This window comes from Charadrius vociferus, unplaced genomic scaffold, assembly GCF_000708025.1.
Source record: "Charadrius vociferus isolate BGI_N301 unplaced genomic scaffold, ASM70802v2 scaffold198, whole genome shotgun sequence".
NCBI classification, from domain to species: domain Eukaryota; kingdom Metazoa; phylum Chordata; class Aves; order Charadriiformes; family Charadriidae; genus Charadrius; species Charadrius vociferus.
In genome coordinates, this window is record NW_009649951.1 from 4355545 (window position 1) to 4376076 (window position 20532).

General features: G+C 36.6%; 1 protein-coding gene across 1 annotated transcript in view; it reads left to right on the forward strand.

Moving 5' to 3' along the window:
- Positions 1–16420, forward strand: part of DENND4C (DENN/MADD domain containing 4C) — a 48354-nt gene extending 31934 nt beyond the window's left edge. The window contains 12 exon segments of the mRNA XM_009891505.1: positions 827–958; positions 961–1952; positions 3081–3261; positions 4923–5032; positions 6437–6612; positions 7651–7833; positions 9362–9551; positions 11227–11472; positions 12841–12958; positions 14372–14525; positions 15401–15465; positions 16142–16420. Of these exon segments, the coding sequence (XP_009889807.1) occupies positions 827–958; positions 961–1952; positions 3081–3261; positions 4923–5032; positions 6437–6612; positions 7651–7833; positions 9362–9551; positions 11227–11472; positions 12841–12958; positions 14372–14525; positions 15401–15465; positions 16142–16278 (2684 nt within the window). The 3' untranslated portion in view covers positions 16279–16420.
- The last annotated feature ends 4112 nt before the right edge of the window (positions 16421–20532 follow it).

The following is a 20532-nucleotide window of genomic DNA, read 5'->3' on the forward strand; positions in this document are numbered from 1 at the left end:
TGTCTGTCCTTGACTACAGCAATGTAGTGCAGCTTCAGTGTAGCTTGACAACAAAAAATTGAGTCTCAGGCAAGAAGTTGCCCAGAAACTTTCTGGCAATTATAAGAGCTGATGACTAGTTAAGAAGCAGCATCAATATGAGACTCAAAACATCCTCCAGCAGTGTATGGTACATGGGGTCCTCTGTTGAGATCCTAATATAGTAGAATTCCTGTAGTTTTGGAGGCTTTTGCCTAGCTAACACAGCTTCCTAGGCAATAAATATTCCCAATTTCCCCAAGGGCATGGGAATATTTATAAGATTATTTTATGTCTTCCACATGCTAAATTTAATTAGCTTTTTCTAAATATGGCTGTGTCATAAAGGAAGTAGTGCTTCTGTGTTGTGCAGACACAGACAGTAGTTGGTTTTTTTTTTTTTTCAGAACCAGAATGAACTATGGAGTTTGATGCATAGAACTGTGAATATAGCTCTAGGAGGAAGAAAAAAATAAAGCACAATCTTTACTTATAGTTGTACTTTCCTTTAGTTCATGCATGTAGTATCTACTTTCTGCTGGGTGTTGGCACAGGGAAAGGAGGTAGAAGCCATAAAAGGCTTTGACTTCAAGGGTTCAAAAGAGTAGATGACTTTTGATCTGCAGGATGCCTTTGCAGCCAGTAAAATAACTTGTTAATACTAGTGGGTTAATGCACTAATGGATAATTTGAGATTGTGTGCTCCCAGTCTTCTCACTGGTAAGGAGATAAGGAGATTTCACATTATTTCAGGAAACAAACGGTTTTGGTGGCTACGGATACCATACTTATGCCTTTTCTCTTTTAGAAACTGGTTCTAGCCCACTGTTCATAACTCAGGATTCTGTTGAAGATGGAGTCTTTAGTGATGTTTCTCCTAAGAAAACAAGTGAAAAAGGACAGAAGAGGCAGAAACTCTTTTCAGAGAGAAGCTGCAGTTTCAGCTGCTGAAAAAAGGCAGCTTGGACTTGCATTCTAAAGAAATAGCGATAATGATGGGAGCAGATGCCAAGATCCTAACAGCAGCTTTATCTGGGTCCAAAACGTCGCCCTGTCAGATGAATAAATCCCACAGCTTTGAACGTGTTGTTGACCAGCAGGTTTCTGGTGTAAGTGGCACTTGGAGTTGTATGATTGAGAGTGACTGGGAATTGGAACATAGGTCTTCACCAGTGCTGGAAGAACCTGGGGAAGTGCAGGAGCATCTTGAGAATGGAAGAGATGAAAACATGACCACAGTGGAAGATGTGAACCTTGAACAGTCAGCTGAGTCCAAAAACCAGAAACCAGAATCCAAAGATGCAACTACTAAAAGGAATAGCTTTTATGGAGTGGTTAAACCTGTTGAAAGGGAAGATGTTGAAGTAGGCTTGGACCCTTTATCTTTGCTGGCTACTGACAGCACGCAACCAAGGCATCCAGAACCTGAGGAAAAGTTGGCGTCACCCGTTGCAGCACGTAATTTGGCAGATGAAATAGAGAGCTACATGAATCTGAAGAACCCATTGGGTAGTAAGTTTCCCAGCATGGAGCTTCACAAGCCAGAGGGGGAAGCAGAAGCTTCTGGTACACTTGGTCACTCCCAAGAAAGGCGGTCAAGCCTGCCTTTGGATCCTGTCCTGCCATCCCCCAAGTCTTACGAAAATCGGAGAAGTCCTTCTGTCTCCAGATCCAAAACATTCACTGGACGGCCAAAGCAACAAACCCATCCACGAGTTCCAAAGGAGCGGTCTTCATCTTTGACAGGACTGGGTCGTTCTTCCCCACATGGCTCGCTAGGATCTGTCGTAACAACTTTATCCAATCTGAAGTTAGACAATATACTGTCTGGACCAAAAATGGATGTTCTGAAATCAGGCATGAAGCAGGCTGCCAATGTGGCCAGTAAGATGTGGGGAGTCGTAACTTCAGCATATAGTTACTCAGATGATGAGGCAAGTGGTTTTCAATACGAAAAATTTGGGGAGACAAAGTTGGAGGGGTGACTTCTGTGTTCAGAAGATTGCTTCACACCACAGTGTTTTCTGTTCAGTATTGACTTCTGTTAGCTAACAAAAATTGTATTTTATGTATGGTGGAGTTTTCCTCTGTCATTAAAAAAAACCCCACTTCTCGGACAAAAGCAAATTAAACAGTCCTGATGCAGTAAACTTAAATTTTTACTTTTTGTTCTCAACATTCCTCCCGCATTTATTTAGCTATTTATCTTTTTATTTATATTTAAAGAAACTGCACCAAGAAACCCTAGTAAGAATAAAATTATGTCATCTTAAATGACATCATACTGCCTGTCTTATTTAAAAAAAAACTAAGAGGAGGTTGTGAAAACAAATCACAAACCTAAGAAGTCAGATTGGTGAGGATTGAAATTGAAAGTAGTAAAGGACAGGCTGAGATCTAGTAAATTCACTCGTATTTTTCCTGTGACCTAGGTTTTCCTGTATGCCTTTCTATTATATTGACCTGTTCTGTAGAATTTTGTTTAATGGCACATCATAATTCCCTTAACGTGACTTATTTTAATTTCCTTCAAGGATCTTTTCATTCTCTCCTCTTTTATTTCTGCAACTTCTTTTTTTTAATATCCTAATTATTATACTTTGTCACAGCCTGCGTGTCTTAGTGACTGTGTTATTACTGCATCATGCCATCTGGTATGTTTCATTCTTGTCTTCATTTCTGAAAATACAAATTTAACTTACACCTTTTTTCTGAAAATCCCTTCATTTTGTGTCATGTCTGCCAAATCACAATTTCTGCATCATTTTTCCTGTTTCTCCTGTAATGAAGGAGTTTATATCCCTGTCACTTTGTCACTCAGTTTGATCCTTAGCTAAGTATTTTCACTGCTAAGGCCTTTCAGTCTTCCAATATCCTTCTGGTTTGTCGAATATCTGCTCTTTTTGGGGTTGCGTAGATTTATCTTATATCTCAGATTTTTTTCATCAATATTTTGTCTTACTCTGCTACTTTAATTATTTACTTAGTAGTATAAAGGTGGAAGTCAAATAATGGATCTGGAAGTACTCTGAAATGCTAATTTTCTTCTTCTTGTATTAAAGGAAGAAAACAATCGACCAGACTTTAACTTCCCTGCTGGTTTTGAAGATAGTATTTTAGGAGATAATCTGTCATCAAGAACTGGAGACCCAGGGCTGATTACAAATGAGCTTGCACAAAGCACTACTAGTCTCGGCAGTAGCAGTAGCAGTGGAGATGCAGGAAGACAGCATTACAGTGCAGGTGAGACTTTTTTGTTGTTGTTTTTTCCCCTTCATAACTTGTTTATAATACAACAAACAGGGAAAACTATTACGTGTGAAATCATTCGTAATAGTGGAAGCTATGGTAATCTGAAATTATTTCATGCTCTTAAAGTAAGTGCAAGAAGATTTGTATTTCCATTCAATACTCTTCTTTTGCAGTGGCAAGTAGCTAATGCTTCTCTCTTTGTTGAATGTATAAAAAGTTGAGACAAAATACAGGGATTTAACTGTAAAAATACTTCCACTGTGTATGTGATTAGGAAGATTCCTAACTAGTTATAGCCAGGAATACCTGCTTATTCATGTAAAGTCATAATACCCTGGAGGTTCTTGAAATATTAATACAGAAAAGCAGAGCAATGTTCAAGAACTGCAAATAGTTGCCTAACTGAGGCAGATCTTTTGAGGGGAAAAAAAACCCAAGCAAACAAAAAACAAAACTAACCCCACACTCCCAAGCCCACAAAAAACCCAAAGCAACACACACAAAAAAAGCATCAGCTTTTCTGTGGAATAGAGGGTATTGGATGCATACTTGATTTAAAGTTGTGAAGGTAAATAATTGATGAATATATGCCTATTGCTAAATTGTCCTTTTCTCTGCTCCACTCTCCTCCTCCCCATTCTAAAACTGGATGAAGTAAGTCTAATAATTTTCAGTTCAGGTTTCATTCAATTAGATTTGATTCTTATTTTGAGAAAAAGATGGGTTACTGAACCAGATGGGGGTTTGGTTTAGCTCTCTTTGCAGTACTTTAATGATGCGAATATTGTAAAGCCACCTGCATCAAGAGATGAAGAACTGTCTTACAGGCTGGACATAGGCTGGCCCTGTCTAGCAAAATCTTGGTATCTTATCGTTCCAGTTAGTTAGGAGGGTTATAAGAACTAACTATAAAGAGTGGCAGCCTTCAACAGGATATGTAAAATTTGTTCAGAAACAAACTTTAGCTGAAGAAGCAGAGGAGCCACCTTTATGACAAGGGGACTCTGGTAGTGATTTTTTGAATAAGAAAGTTTGACTTGGCTTGTCAGAGGAAGTAACACTGATAGTTTTGCTTCCTAAAACTGTTTCCAACCATTTCCTTCTGCTGAATATTTTCCAACTCCTTTTCCCTCTCTCCTGAGCAAAGCTTACAACCCTAAAACCCAGCCTTACCCAGCCAAAGAAAGATTATTTGTTTTACAGCAATGTTAGCCAGGGAAAACTTAAGCATAGTAATGGCATATTTGGTATCATGTGTCTTGCCTGGCACTATCCTTCTGTCTGCTCTTTCCATGTGGATCTTTCATTCAAGAAATCTTGAGCAACTTTTTAGAATATGTAAATTGAACAATCTTACTGCTTTTCACCATTCTTTATTCTTTCTTTGTGTTTTCAGATTTTATTCACTGATGCCTTTTTTTTACCAGTCTGTGATATATTGTGTTGGAGAAAAAGAACTTTGAAATGTTAATCACAAATTTGATACTTATCTATATTGTAATTATAATATGAGTGAAGTTACAGAGCTACAGAAGATCTTTGGAGATCTTCTGGTATAATTTTCTATCTTGGTTGAACAAAATTATTTTCTTTGGGAATGGATGAGTTACTCTTTCCTTGAATATAAGACCCAAACAACTCTTTCTGTACAGGTGAAGTTTCATTCCCAAGAAGTATGAAGGTTCTAGATTCTGAGAAGTCAGAGCACAGCTCTTCACATAATACTAGTTTATCCAGCATTTTCCAGAACTATGCAATGGAGGTAAGATTAATAAACTTATAGATGAAAGGTACAATTATTCAATATTACAGTATGTATTAATTACCTGTTTAGACAAATTAGAGAAGAAACAAAGATATTTTTTTTTCCCCTTTCAAGCTCTTTTTTTTTGTTTTGTTTGTTTGTTTGTTTTTTTCCCCTTTATGAAAACTATGTGTTGTTACTAAATAATTGTGGTGGGTTGACCACAGACAGCAGCCGCCCCAAATGACAACTACCTTGGAAAAACTGCTGCCCACACCCTCAGTTTTATCACTGAGCATGACATTATATAGTATCTCTTTTGCCAGCTGAGATAGCTGTCCTGGCTGTGTCACCTCCAGGCCTCTTGTCCACCCCCAGCCTCCTTGCTGGGTATGGGACAGAATGAGAAAGAAAAGGATGGTGTGTAAGGCACTCTTCAGCAATAGCTAAAACATTGGTGTGTTATCAACACAGAGTTGATCACCACTCCAAAGCACAGCACCATAAAGACTGCTATGAAGAAAATTAACTCTATCCCAGCAAACCCAGTGCAGTAACGATTTACTATGCCTCTCTGTTTCAGTTATCGCCTTCAGATGCTTTCAGACTTCAGATACATAGGCAGTGGTCACCGTGTTTGCCTTGGTCACTTTTCTTTCAGCTGTAGTGTTATTTTCCTAGGTCCCATGTAATTTTCTTTTATGTTCGATCTTCTGGAGGGCTAGGCTTGTGAAACTTATGCACTGCATAGTAAAGGAAAAATGTTGTTGTTGGCAAATATCTGGAATATATCAGATCTAAAATATATTCTATGCTGGGTTGATCTAAAATATCTTATATGTTTTGTTTGGTGGTGGTTTTTTGGTTTTGTTTCCTATGAGAGTGAAACAATGATACAAGAGAAAGCCTAAAAAATAAGGTTTATAGACAATTCTTCAGCTAGTACAGGATTATTTTTTACTGTCTTTTCCCCAGTTCTCAACTGATTTAGTGATGAGACTTTTATTAGGTTAGAAACAACTTTCTGTTTTTCCACTTAAATTGTGTTTCCACGTATAGGGAGCGGGGAGACTACAGGGGTGGCTTTTGTGAGAAGGTGCCAAAAGCTTCCCCCATGTCTGACAGATGCTGAAGTCTTCACAGGAGCGAGCAATTGCAAATGCTAAATTAGTAGCATTTCAGGGTAATACTTCTTCCAGATCTCAAAATACCTAACAAAAATAAATTACTAGTATTTGCATTTCATTGGCAAAAATTGTGTGGACAGGATAACTATGAGCGTGGTGAGTAAGTAATGATGAACTCCTGCCTCCCAAGTGGCATTCTGATACCTGTTAAGCTTCTGTGGATATTAAGCCTATAAAGCCAATTATAAAAGAATCTTGAAACAAGACTGATAATATTAATTCTTCACTGTTCTAGGTGTTGATGTCAAGCTGCTCTCAATGTAGAGCTTGTGGTGCTTTGGTTTATGATGAAGAAATTATGGCTGGATGGACAGCAGATGATTCAAACTTGAACACTACCTGTCCTTTCTGTAAAAGTACCTTCCTACCTTTACTTAATGTTGAATTTAAAGACCTGCGTGGCTCTGCAAGGTTAGTGGGTTTTATAAATACTCTCTTTCTGCCTTTGCACTTGTACATGGTTCTGTTTTTTCACAAAAGGATCTTAGTTATATGTCCTAGTATTTTTTGTATAGATGTTCACAAGAAGGTCTCTGCCTGTTTGATGGTCATGATTGTACTGAAGGAAATTATAAGTCAAGTAAACTATTGAGTTTCATTGTAAAACAACCAAAAAGCAAGGAACTGGTTGCCTTTTTACCACTTTTTCTTTTCATATTTTCTTTGTAAGCCTTACTCTACAGAAGGTACAAGTCTGTTTTCATTTTGTTTAGCTTTTGAAAGGTAATGGATCATGAACTTTTTAAAACCGAAGCAGTTTGTTAAATCTGCCTGCAAAGAATTTCTCACAAATTAAATTTACTAACAGCTTTTAGTTACAGATGCTCCAGCTTACTGTTTCTCCAGTAGTTCTCCAGTTTAAGCTTCTCTGCTTACTGTTTTTACCTCTTTTAATTGCACTGTGAAGGCTGGAACTTATTTTAAGGTAATTTAAAATGGATTCTCACTGTGGTGGTTATTGCTGTGAAACAGAGCATCCATTAGTGTTCTCTGTGCTGAAACTGAACATCTGTAGAGTGTATATTTAAAAGACGTTAGCAAAGCAAGATACGTTCCTGTTGTTTTTTGCCCATAATGGTGTATGGTCTTCTAGTCTGTAATGTCACATTACAATAACAATTGTTTTCAGTGATGTGTCAGCTATAGATATATTGTTGCTGATTGGGAATCATGACAAATTAAGATCACTTGCAATTACTTAGGTCCAGCATAGGATTTCTTATTTCGCAGATAAAATCTCTGTATGTGTTCGTTTACTCTGCCTATATAAGTTACAGTGGAGAGAGTAGGATGAAGTTTTTGTCCTGTTGTCAGGCTTTTTAATGTTGTGTTTCCTTATTTTTACTACTCTTTGGAAGCAAATGTAAAAAATATTAACTTTTTAAATGACTTTATGCTCACATCTTAACCTTTGTATTTCTCTCCCCTCCCATTCGTGTTCTAACTTAGCTTTTTCCTGAAGCAAAGTACCTCAGGAGATAGTTTACAGAGTGGTACCCTTCCATTAACCACGGATCCCCTGGAGCAGAAACTGTTGTCCAGTCCAGCTGTTGCTGACTTGATCAGTTTTTCAGATCACCCGCAGTCCAGCCACACCATAGCTGAAGAAACTAGCTCTGCAGCTGAGCAGAGGTGGGTAAAGCAGGGTTGTTAGTTCTGTCAGAAATGTCTCAACACTTCCAGTATTTCTCCTCAGCTTCTAAGGTGAAGGTTGGCTTGTGTACCAAATATGGTGGGGAAGTATAACTGTTGCTTACTGATCATCTGCTTCCTCTCACTCTTTTTGCATGTTTTAAGTGTGTTTTTATCAATTTGAAGTAAGCTGATTCCACTAAATGAGTGGGGTTTAGAGGTACGACTATAGAAGTAAATCCTCAGGTCCATCTGCTGTTGACCAATAACTAGAGCTCTGCATTGTTAGAACACACTAGCCTTTTAAAGACACAAAGAAATTTAAGGATTACTGCTCCTTTATATTGCATTATGAGGAAAAATAAGTCCATTTGCTGGAACACTGTTTTTTGAGAGAAAGCTCTCGGAGCACTCAGCACTTCTACTGAGCATGTGTTCTGTGACAAATAATACTGATGTAAAACTGAAACTCAGAAAAACAGTACCACTTTTGAAACAGTTTGAGGAAAGAAGCATTAAGGAGAAGGTGTCATGTTAGAAGAAGGAAGAACTAAAACAGTGCTGCTAGGAATTATGACCTTTTTCCTGGAATTTGCTGACATTTTGTTGTAATAGGGTGTTTTTTAATTGTTATTCACTTTGGAATTCTTGTGTATCAGTGCCTGTGAGCTAATAAGCTAATGCCTATGTCAGACTATTAAAACCTCAATCAATGGGATAGCAGCTTGTCTTAATACTCAAAGGTGGTATTGCTTATGTTAATCTCTAAACTCTGATGTCCTATATTTTTAACTAAAGTCAAACTTAGGAATGAAGGTCACCTCTAAACTAATCTCTTCCCTCTCTTTTCAGATTATTTGGAAGCAGGCCCTTTCTGTTTCACTTGATGTTTTTTCTTCTGTATTGTAGTTGAATTGTTTTTATCCGTTGTTTCAGTTGTAAGGGGCACAAAATCAATATCCCCAGATCTGCAAGCAGCTTGATTGTATGGGTTAAATTTGACAAGCCTGTAGTAGGAGTTTGATTAAGTTATCTTGTTGGATGAGTTTGACACTTATAATTTTATTTTTTCAGTTATTTTGGCATGCAACTTATAAATTGTTTTCTGTAATATTTTTGCTCTGGTTATGACATTTAGAGAAAGTAAATGTAAAGAGAAGAGAAAGTTTAAATGAGCATAGGCAGAACAATATAATCTTTGTGTGTTGACAAAACTGTACTATGCTGTTTTTTTAAGCAAGATAAATCTGTACCAGAGCAGTGGTACCTATACAGAATTGCAATACTTTCAGATTCATGTCTTAGATTATAACTAGCTGCTTTTCTGGAGGGATGGTTATACTGTTCTGAGAGGCATTTTGTTTTGTTTTCCCTAAACTGTGAAGCTAACTGGACAAATATGATTCCTTATTAATAGAGAAACTTGGTTTGGGTTACTTACTTGGCAGCCTTTCTCTGCTTCCTTCTTGTTGCCATAGGAATGCTGAATAGTTTCATATTAGCATATTCTCTTCTAAAATCCAAACAGTGATGTGGCAGAAGAACAGAGTAAAGATCCCAGAACTGTGAAGACATCTGCCAATAATCCACCAAAAAGGGGGGTGTCCTTGACTCGGAGCCACAGTGTTGGAGGTCCGCTGCAGAACATTGATCTTTCCCAGAGACCATCTCACGGCATTTCAACAGTTAGTCTTCCAAATAGTTTGCAAGAAGTTGTGGTAAGTCTACAAGCTACCTGTTCAGTTGACAGCAAAATATTGTATGCAATGAACTTACAGTGAATAATGTTCTACTACTAGCGTTCTTGTCCATTTGGGGCAATAGAACGGCCAAGCATATTTTCATGTTCTTGTGACAAATATAATCCTGGTTCAGTTAATCTAAAATTGTTTTTTCAGTAGACTGTACAAACAGTGCTGCTTGATTTGAAACATTCTCTCTAGCAGAATGACGCTAGTCTTTGTCGTTTTAAAACTGGAAGTTTGCTTTAAAAATAACCCAACTTCTACAGCAGACTAAACACAACGGTGGAAATGTCTCAGGAGTGATGCACTTTACTTGTAAAGGGAAGCAGTGGTACATTTATTGATATAAAACAGGGTTTTAACAAAGTTTGATAGTAAATGCAACAGTGGTTTAGTGAGATTCAATGGCAAGGCACACTTGGTTATTTACTGCATAGAGGACAGGGTCAGACAGAACTGTCAGGGAGACACTCCTGTTGAGTCAACATTCAGAAAAGACCCCCTTGCTTTCTAAGCTCCTTCTCAGAGTGGAGTCTAGGTTCAGCTGGATCCAATCCTAGTCCCAGACTTTGTCAACGTTTATGTCTAATCATACATTCATTATGTATGCATAATCAATCCTTTATATCACTTACCTAAGATTTAAAAATTTAGCATGCTATTAGTCACTTACGAAGGATCTGTTGTGGAAAGGAATCTCTGAATCTCAAGAAGTAACCTTGAGAGGCATCCCTACTCAAGGGGACATCCTGGCATGCTGCCTGCTGCTGTGCAGGAGAGCTCAGAGGGCTCTTGGGCTGTTCACCATTTAGGGGGGTAATATGATTGACTTAGCCATATTTGCATATCGACCACAGTACCAGTATTGTGGTTAAGTGGGCACATTGCTCAAGTTAGCCCTTGGTTATTGTGGTGTTATCTGTTTCCCAAAAACCATGCTGGGCTGGGTGCAGCCATCAGAACTAGATGCACCAATTATGCCCACCACGGGTGATTATCACTTGGGAAGGGTTACAGGAGATAAAGGTCAGGTTTGCAGTGAAGCACACCCTCACAGCAAGCAACACACTGTTGCAAGAGTTTGTTACTTTCCCAAGCATTTACTTACACTCCTCCTCTATATTCTGTCAGGCTTACCTGTTGAGTGGCTGGGAGAAGGTAAGAGGCAGTATTGAGACTATCACATTATTCTTACATGTGAAATAAAGTGTTTCTCCTCTCTCCTGGTGCTTTTTATTGTCAAGGTGTCTTAACGTGTGAACTCATGATTCACTTCCACATTTTCTGCTGTCTGTATCGCCACGGGCTTAGTACCGGCTTAGATAGCTTGAAACTGCATAATCAGGAACAAGTTATAACATGAGCATTTTGTCTTTTTCACATAATGCAGAGCTTAGGTGATTGTTCTTTAAAGTTAAGAAACACCTGTGCAGTCAAAACTGCTGATGCTATTAAAGTTATTGTGCGTTCGGTACTTCCAAAGGCTTCTTCCAAATATCAAAAAGACCTGTGCAATGGGGGCGTTTCAGGGCAAGTAATCCTGAAGAGTATTTCTGGAAGAAAAATCTTTGGGTTTGTAAAAAAAAAAAAAAAAAAAAAAAAAAAACACCAACCATTTTTTCTTTTGTGTGTGTTGTTTTCTTTTTAGGATCCTTTAATAAAAAGACCTAATCCTCTCCCTGTATCTGTACCCTACTTGAGCCCTTTGGTACTGCGTAAGGAGCTTGAATCACTGTTGGAAAATGAGGGAGAGCAAGTAATTCATACATCCAAATTCATCAATCAACACCCCATAATTTTCTGGAACCTAGTCTGGTATTTCCGACGGTTGGATCTACCTAGCAACTTACCTGGACTCATTCTAACATCTGAACACTGTAATGATGGAGTGCAGGTGAGTGACTTCCTCATATTAGAACTGCAACTATTGGAGTAAGCTAAATTTGAGAGTTCGATTCAAAAAAAGTGGGTAAGTGATTGCTGAGTAGCTTGGATCTAGGTTCCTAGTTTCTGTAATACAAATTGATAGGTTTTGTTTTCCACAAGGAGTCTTGAAGGAAGATGAGCGAATACAGCATTCAAATTCTAGTCAAGCTGTTCTCTTTTAAAAAGTCAGAGAGTAAGATTCATTAAAGAGAAGGCTGATGTGTGGAAGGAAATAAGATGTGTTTGTGGAGAGCTCATAAACTGCAATACATTGTAATCCATATAGTGTGTACAAATATTTAAAGTTATTCATCAGTATTTTTTGTTCTTTTCCACTAACAGTTTTTGCTATTCAAAATCCACTGAGTTTCATTACTATATGTTCTATTCTATATGAATAGAACAAAAGAATGTAGAATAGATGCTATCTTTTGAGTATTTTGCTTTTCCCATTTTAAGGAGCATGTATTTTTCTGAAACCTATATGATTTGTGTATGTAAGTACCAAATTCAATAGGTATTTATATATGATGCACATGAAGAAGTAATATTTTCCTGTCTACTTGTATGCACTTTAATTTTAAAATTCTCTCTCTCAATTTTAAAATAAAACAACACCTAGAACCAAGAACAATTTTCCAAGAAATATAGTTGAAGACCAAGACTAATGCAATCTAGAGCATACTGGAAAAATACAATGCATTATCAAGGAAAACCATAAGATGGGATATAATATCTTGTAATTAATACTTTGAATTGACACACTAGTGGTAAATTTTTCTTGCCCGCTAATTCTTGTTGTACTAGTGATTCCAGAGGCACTTAATTTTATAGAATAATTTTGGAACTATTGTTTTGATTGCCATATATTTTTAATGAAAATAGATCGTTCCTATTTGTATGCAAATATATGCAAATACAGATTCTTTCTGCTTGTTGGGAAGACCAACACTTATACATGCATACCAAATCTTAATCAGGTCAGAAAATACTAAGGTATGGCATGAAAAGTAGTACAAATTGAGTAATGTGTTTGATGTACAAAAATTATTTTCAGATACATACTCATAAATATTTGCTTCAGATATCTATAGAGAACTGAATGGTCTTCATACACTAGGCTAAACTAGAAAAGGCAATGAAATGTTGCAGTAATTGTGCTTTGCTCTGGTTGAGTGCAATTTCCTCTAGAAGACATCAATGGTTCCTGTTTGTTGGATTCAAGATAAATAAAGTAAACCTTTTTTGTTTGTAAAATGAGTAAAAGAGCAGTTTTTTAAATAATAAGGCTGTACTGATTTTTTTAAGTCTTCTTCCCTTTCCTCATGTTTTTTAGCTTCCTTTGACATCTCTTGCTCAAGATAGCAAGCTAGTGTACATCCATCTTCTATGGGACAATATCAATCTCCACCAAGAGCCAGGGGAGCCTCTGTATATATCTTGGAGAAACCTCAGTAAGTAAAACAAATGTTACAGAAAGCAGAGGGAGCAGTGGCTATGGAATGAAACAGTTATTTTGTAGTGTCTGAAGTGTACACAGCCCATTGAGTTGGAAAGCTTTTTTAGTGCACGAAGCATCTGCAATCCTTTAGATACTTAACATAGTGTCAGTGTCAAATTATTTGTAAAAATATCTTACTGATCTGTATGAAAAGGTATGTTATCTGTTCTTTAGATGTCATACACAAGTCAAAAAGTCAGATCGAAGAAAGCCTTTGTCTACCATAACTTGATTTCCAAGGAAGAAAAAACGAGCAGACTGGTTATGAGAGCTTCAGGATTTCATTACTCGTCATGAGCAAAAAACTCTTTGTTGACCTAAACTTCTCAGTCTGTGTTTTAACTTTTGAAAACTATGCTTAAAACTATGTAGCATGCTAATTCTAGTTCTAAGGAAGAAAAAATGGTTTGTTGAAAAGTGTCCTGAAAAGAAACAGGTGGATCAGAAAATTACAGTCAAGAGCACAGAATAAGATGTGGTGTGCCCCTCAGCTTCTACAAAAGCATATTGATTTGAGCATAATACATGAAAAGTGTCCCCAAAGCATTCAGACGTGAATGAAGATGCATAAATGTATGTATTTATGTAAATAAAGGAGCAGAAGGCCTGTTTTAAATGTGGAAAAAAGGTAGTAGTATTTTAGATAGGCTCTACAGCAGTGTCAGAGAGTATTTGGAAAACAGGAAGTTACATTTGTAAACCATCATATATGTTAATTTTACAAAAACCTTAGGTTGGTGTGATGATGATTACTACCCTTGGTCCACATTCCATTTGAATGCCACGTGCATGCTGCCTAATCTGTAGCCTTATTTTTTTGCCAGTAAACGGACTTACTATTCCTTCACAAGTCACTGTTTTCCATAGAATAATAGTTCAGTGTTATTCTGGAAGTGGCAATGTAAGCAACAAATCATGATGGTGCGTGTCTTGATAAATTTTTCCTTGTTGACGCAACTGCGCATTATCTATTTCAGTATGTAGCCCAAAGTTGTAAAAGTGGTTCATTGATAAGAAACGTGGCAGTGTTTTCTTTTGTTTTATTCCTATTCCTTTGTGTAAAAATAACCTCCTTGGAGTGAAATTAGTTTTTGAAACTTAAGCACAGCAATAAATCTGAGCTAACAAACCATCACAGGCAACATCTGATGCTGGATACTCTTCAGTCTCTCGTCATGTGGGAGGTCTTGCACATGGATACTTGTTGCATCCAGTCGCTTTTGTGGTGGAGTACAGGCTATAAGCAGGCAAAACCTTTCCATTGTAAAAAAATTTCTGTAAATTGAGTTCTGTATGTATATCTCACTTTCTGAAATACCTTCTGCTTATTAAAGGGAAAAAAAATCTTTACTGTTGCCTTTCCCAGATTCTTCTGAAAAGAGACCGTCCACAGTGGCAGAAGATCAGCAGGCAACAAACACTTTGTTGGAGAACATCAAACTAAGTATTCAGCACAATAATGTTGTTAAACCAATCCACCTCCTTCTACAGCAAGTTAAGCCAGATGTGAAACGACAGAGGTAAAGGGTTAATTTCTTACTTTCTCCCCACTCAAAGTTAAACAAGATCAGACCATTTACACTTCATAATGATAATTCCATAAGGAGCTCTTGGGAATATTCAGTTTCATTTGCGTCCACCAAATACTGTGTATACTTGTTTATGCTCATGTTTACAAACAGATGCGTTCTGTAGCCAGATGCATAATTCATCCAATTCAAATGCATAAGTGTAATTCTTTAATCAAAATGGATATTTTACAAATGAATAAGAGAAAAATCTGCATATTGACTATACAGATTTTGCTGTTGCTCCAGATCTAGCAAATTAATAAATACAAGTGTGCAGCATCCTGTCTGTCATGCTAAGTCATCTTTGCTTCTGTGGTTTGTAGTTACTAAAAAGAAAGAAGAACTAATCTGCCTGCCTAGAGAAGAATCTTTATGAGTTCCACAAGTTACAAAATTAATATTTAATTGTTTAGTGATATCCAGTTCTGAGCTAGATTGTGACATTCTGAAACAAAAAACAAAGTATGGGTGATCTGAAATAAGCCTGCTCCCTGTACTTCACCCTCAGGCAGGAATGAGTTAAAAGTGGTGATTAATTTTGTATTTCTTGTTTTTCTGGAGTCTTTATGGCACATTTGGCAGAAGGGTTTTTCGTAGAAAATGTGACTGCTGGGATTTGGTGATAATATAACTTCGTGTGTTAAGGAAAAATATTCAGGCATGAAAAAAACTTTGAGCTAGTAATCATGTAGATTGGTCACTTTCTTCATGTAAAATTAACAGTGCAGAAACTACATAATGGAAGATAAGCATTTTCAACATTGACTTTCTAAACTTAGGATAGTTGGTGCTTTCATTGACTTGCCCTTCAAAATATTTCCTAGGAGTTTTTACAGAGAAATTCTTTTTCTGTCTCTGGTGTCTCTTGGGAGAGAGAACATTGACATTGGTAAGTAAAAAATATTGTGAAATGCTTAGTGCCTGTGTATAAAATTTGTGAAAACTTTTCATGAAAACTAGTATATAAAATCGACTTTCCATCCATGAGTTTCTAAGTAATTGTTCAATTGCTGTGTTTAATTGAAAAGTACTGTGCTGTCACTCTTCAAGTAGGTGTTTCTTTTATGAAAATGTAATTCAGATGGGGCCATTAATTTTGGCTTTATTTGTAACCAGTAATCCAGTATTTTAAACAAAGTTTATTAGCTTGAAGCTTTAATTCCTCATGTCTGAAAACTTGTTCCCAGTCTTGTCCATCTTCTCTGACCCATGTATTAGACCTCGTTGCCCACCCCTTCCTGATCTCCTCTACCCTGACTTCTATTTGGTATTATGCAAGCAAAGGGACTCCCTTACAGGGTGTGGCAGGGGAAATACCTTGGAAACAGACAAACTGAACTGTGATAGAAGTAATGAGCATCCACTGTGATGCATTGTGATGCTCCCCCATGAAGATGTTTTACAGGTTCTCTGCAAGGATGCACGTTGAAAAAATTAAAATCAGCAGCTAGTTAAGATAATTATTTTGTTATTATATAAAAATCACTGAAAGTATTTTATAAGAACAGTGGTGTGCACTGTACAGGGTTTCTTAAATAACTTCAACTATGCTTTTTCTATTTCAGAGGTCTTTGACAGTGAATACAGACTTGCACATAAAAATCTACCAAAGGATGTTCTTGAAAAGATGCAGAAAATAGATGCTCCACCAAGCAGCAGGGTTGAGTGTTGTAGGAAGTGCTTTGGAGCACCTTTAATATAAAAATGAGGAAGACACACGCTAAACTTCAGTGCAACAAAAGTAGAGGTGAACAAACCAGGAGAGTGGTGATATATACACTTTGAATCCCAAAAGGTGATAATTGAACAATTTGTCAAAGCAGTTTCATTGAGCTACAACATATATTCTTGTCTTTCATCTCATGAGACACAGTGTAAAGTACGTTAAAATGTTTTAAAACTGTATTGATTGGGTGAGTTGGTTTCAGTGATTGATCTGCTGTTTTTTTCCTGTATATACTTCTCCTTTTCCCTCCTCAAACCTTTCCCCCACAATATGAAGTTGCTCAAAAAGGTGATTATTAAACAGCAGCCTACAGTTGGTGACTTTCTTAAGGGCCACCAATATTTGTGTATTTTAATGAAATACCTTTTCTGCCACAGAATACTTAGATTCTTCACTACATCTTTAAAATTACCTTTACCTAAAGAGGGATCTTTTTATTGGTGTGCGGTATGTATGTATGAATGTAAATATTTGAGTCTTTGGAAGTTGCAATGCAGTTGTCAGATCACATTACCTAAAATTGCTACCCTTTTCCTGATCCTTGTCCCAATCAGTATTCTATATTATCTTTGGCTGACCTTTTCATAATGTATGTCTATATATTTGTAAAAACCAGAAACGTACACTCGGTTTTCCTGTATTCTCTATCTGACAAATCATACTGCCACTTCCTCCAAAAGAATAATAGGCGGTTATAAATGTGGTCTTCAAAGTGTATATTAGCACAAATGAAATGCTTGAGTGTTATGAATCTGAAAAGATGAATCCATCTTTTGGATTGCTTCTAGTAGATAAGACACTTCCTCACCTCTTATATATAATTGACTACAGTAGTCATAGTCTTGGCAAGAAGAGCCTGGATACTGGTCAGCATTTTAAATGTTACTTGAGGAATATGGTAAGATTTATTCCCCTTTTTTTGCTGAAATTTAACGGCGTGGCTTTTCTGATGGAATTATTCCTAGAGAAAAAAAGAGTAAAATTTGTAACATGTTAAAGGAGCATAGCTAAAACTATAATCACATCCAAGTATGGATGTATTTAATTCATACTACTCTCTTTCTTCAAAATTTTCATTCTTGAAAATGATGAGGGATGAAGATCTGTCTGGAACAGCTTCTACATGAAACAACAAAACCAACTTTTGTTTTTTCATGAGGCTAAAACAAAGGATTTGCACTATTTGTGACAAAATACATTCGCATCATAGGCTAATTCCTTGTATTTTGTCTAAAAGTGCTGATCCTAAGTTAATATGGGGATATTACCTGGACAGATTCTCTCCTGATGAAAATACTGTGCTTTCTTGACAATTAAAAGCAAGAAAGCGCACACTAACTTTTTTTTTTTATTATTATTATTCTTTATTCTCTGGGCTTATGCATGGTTGCTTGCTGATACCTGACCTACATCACAACGGAGGAGTAGATATTGATTCTTCATATTTTCCTTTCTTCTCCTATTATATAATTGATGTGCACGGTTCCATCCTTTTGAAGTAAAAGTCTCTCTGAAGCATTCGTCCAAACAACTTAATACTTCTACAAATCAAAATGGCAAATAATTCTATACTGATCTTAAACACACAGCTTCACAAAAACAATTTTTGAGTGTTAAATGGACAAAACATATGATTATGTAATGCAGCTTGCAAGAAATTAAGTTTTAGTTATTCTTAAATTCTCCCAGCTCATTAAATGACAAAGAAAATCGGTCCAGAGAGTGCTGTTTTAGATAATTTGTGATATGCAAATTCTTTTAAACCATAAATAATAAATAGTATTGTTATGAACTAAATTCTGTAAGCAGATCACCTTCGTTTCAAAACAACTTTCCCATCTGTTGCTGAAAATAGAGATTAATCAGGCAGTAGTGTTGTAAAAACAGCAAAGCAGATTGTGTCACAGCATCTTGTGCTAAAAGTTAGACTTTCCCCAGCTATATACACTAAACAAAAAAAAGAAAACACCCTAAAGCCTGAGGGGAGAAGGACAGCTGCAGGATTAACCTTGCTTTGATTTGCTCCTGCATATTGTTATTTCTGTACACTACAAATTAACTTCTATTCCTGTTGTATATACCTGGATTTCAGAGTGGTAGGAGTCCTGCATGTAATTACCTGAAATCTTGAATCTGCCTATTGAAATTAATTCTTTAATATAGAATGACAAAAGTAAATGCTTACTATTTTTAATTTGGATTTTCTTAATGCCTACTTTTTAATAGCTAACTAATCAGCTGGTTCTTGAATGAAATCCATAGGTCATATGAAAGGGAAATCTCTGGAAGGAATTTGCTTATTAAGTTTTCATTTAAGGAGGTGCTTTTTTGGGGGAAAAAGAAAAGTTCACAAAAATTTGAAAGGAATTAAGAACTGAGTGTTTATTTTCCTAGTTGCTTTCCCTCCTTTCACATGCATGATGGCACTTGGACTTTTAGGTCTCCTGCAAACAGGTGGAGACTGCAGGTTTTCCTACACAAACTTTCTGAGATGCAGGCTTCCCTAATTTGAATGCTGAAAGAACTGTGAGCATGCTTAAGGAAAGAGAATGGCATAAAATAGGTTGGCATGGCTCAATACTTGTACGGTTGAAAATCTGGCCAAAATTAAACAGGGGAAAGACTTCAAAAGTTGGTGTGGTTTTGGTTTTTTTTGTGAGTGCGTTGCAAACACTTTTGTCTTTCTGAAAATTGGGCACTAAAAGCGTCATAAGTTCTTCTCTGCAAGTTAATAGCAGCATGAACTTCCTGGGCTACATAGGGAATGGCTTAGTTACCTACAAATGCTTCTAATTTGTTTGACACCACACTCCTAGTAACCCAAATTTATTTGAATCCATAATGCGTGAATGAGCCAGACAAAGCGTTGTGAAGGAGGGGTGTAGATTACCTTGATCTCGTTTCTGTTTTCCTTTCGGTGTAAGCAGAAAAAGTAGCGTTTTGCTCTCTGGCAAAACCTCTTCCCTCCAAATACTTTCTAGTAGCTCAACAGCCTGTGCTCAGCAGAAGATGGCTCTGTATTTTGGAATTCTCACGTACAAATGGGAAAAAAATGGTTGCAGATCAGTAATGAGTTCAAAACCTGCAATTGTGCACAGAGTGAGGGTGCAAACCAAACTGATTACATAGGTGGATGCAAACTGTTAATGAATTTCAGATAAGGCCAAAAATTTAGAAAGTTCGTGTTGGAATAACAGTTGTCACAGAGAAGCTTCCTTGAATTGTTGCCCTAAAGATGTTGAACTGCAGTCGTTTATGCTGAGAAGATACTTTCACCCAGCTATAAAACAGTTATATGTAGCTTCATGCGCTCCTATCAGAACAGCCATTTTTTGTAGAATTAAAACAACAAATGAGGGCTTACAGGTTTGAAATTGGGATTCTTAAGTGACAAAGTGTTTCTTTATGAATTATAAATATATTCTGGCCCATCACCGAGACACAGCAACTTTCAAAACCCATAGGTGTAGGAGACTGATGTGGCTGCAGTATTGGCACAGTAATAGGTACCGGCTTTTACACGTTACTAGAAGCACCTGCATGTTACTTATAGTCATATCTTGTCTTCACATCTAAACTCAAGTTTAGACAATACAATTTTAATGGAAAAGATTTTATTTAGTTTTATGTGTTTCAAACTAAATTCATTTGTTTTGGAAGTAACTTAGTCTTGTTCCTAGTGGAATTTCACATTGGTTAAGCTCAAGCTACATTGCACTTGTGAATGAGTAATTTTATTCCATTTTAACTGTGAATTAATGGCTTTTTGTATTGCTGCAGCTAGAAGAATATGCCTTTCATTGAGTTTACTGCTTTCCTTGAATAACTGCAACATAGGGGATATTTTCAAAATGTATATTAAATTAGATCATAGAAATTATATTTTTAAAACAAATTGTTAAAATGTAAGTAACTGAAGAATCCACTCAGTAGTTTTCTCTTTTTAAAACTCTTAATTCAACAATTATTTCAATGCAGATAACTTTATTTCATTAAATGGTAAGCAGGTCATCTTATTCACATAACTGTACATTTTCAACAAAGGTTTTTTCTCTTATAATTAATAAAAACCTTAAGGTGCCTTCTGTATATCAGATTTTCATTATGGACCTTTTTAAAAAAACAAACACCCTTGTAACTTTTACATCTTTGAGTTGAATAGTTGAATTGGACTCTAGTTCTATTATGCTATAGATTGTGATGCATATGAGGAGAGAAACGGATGGGGGT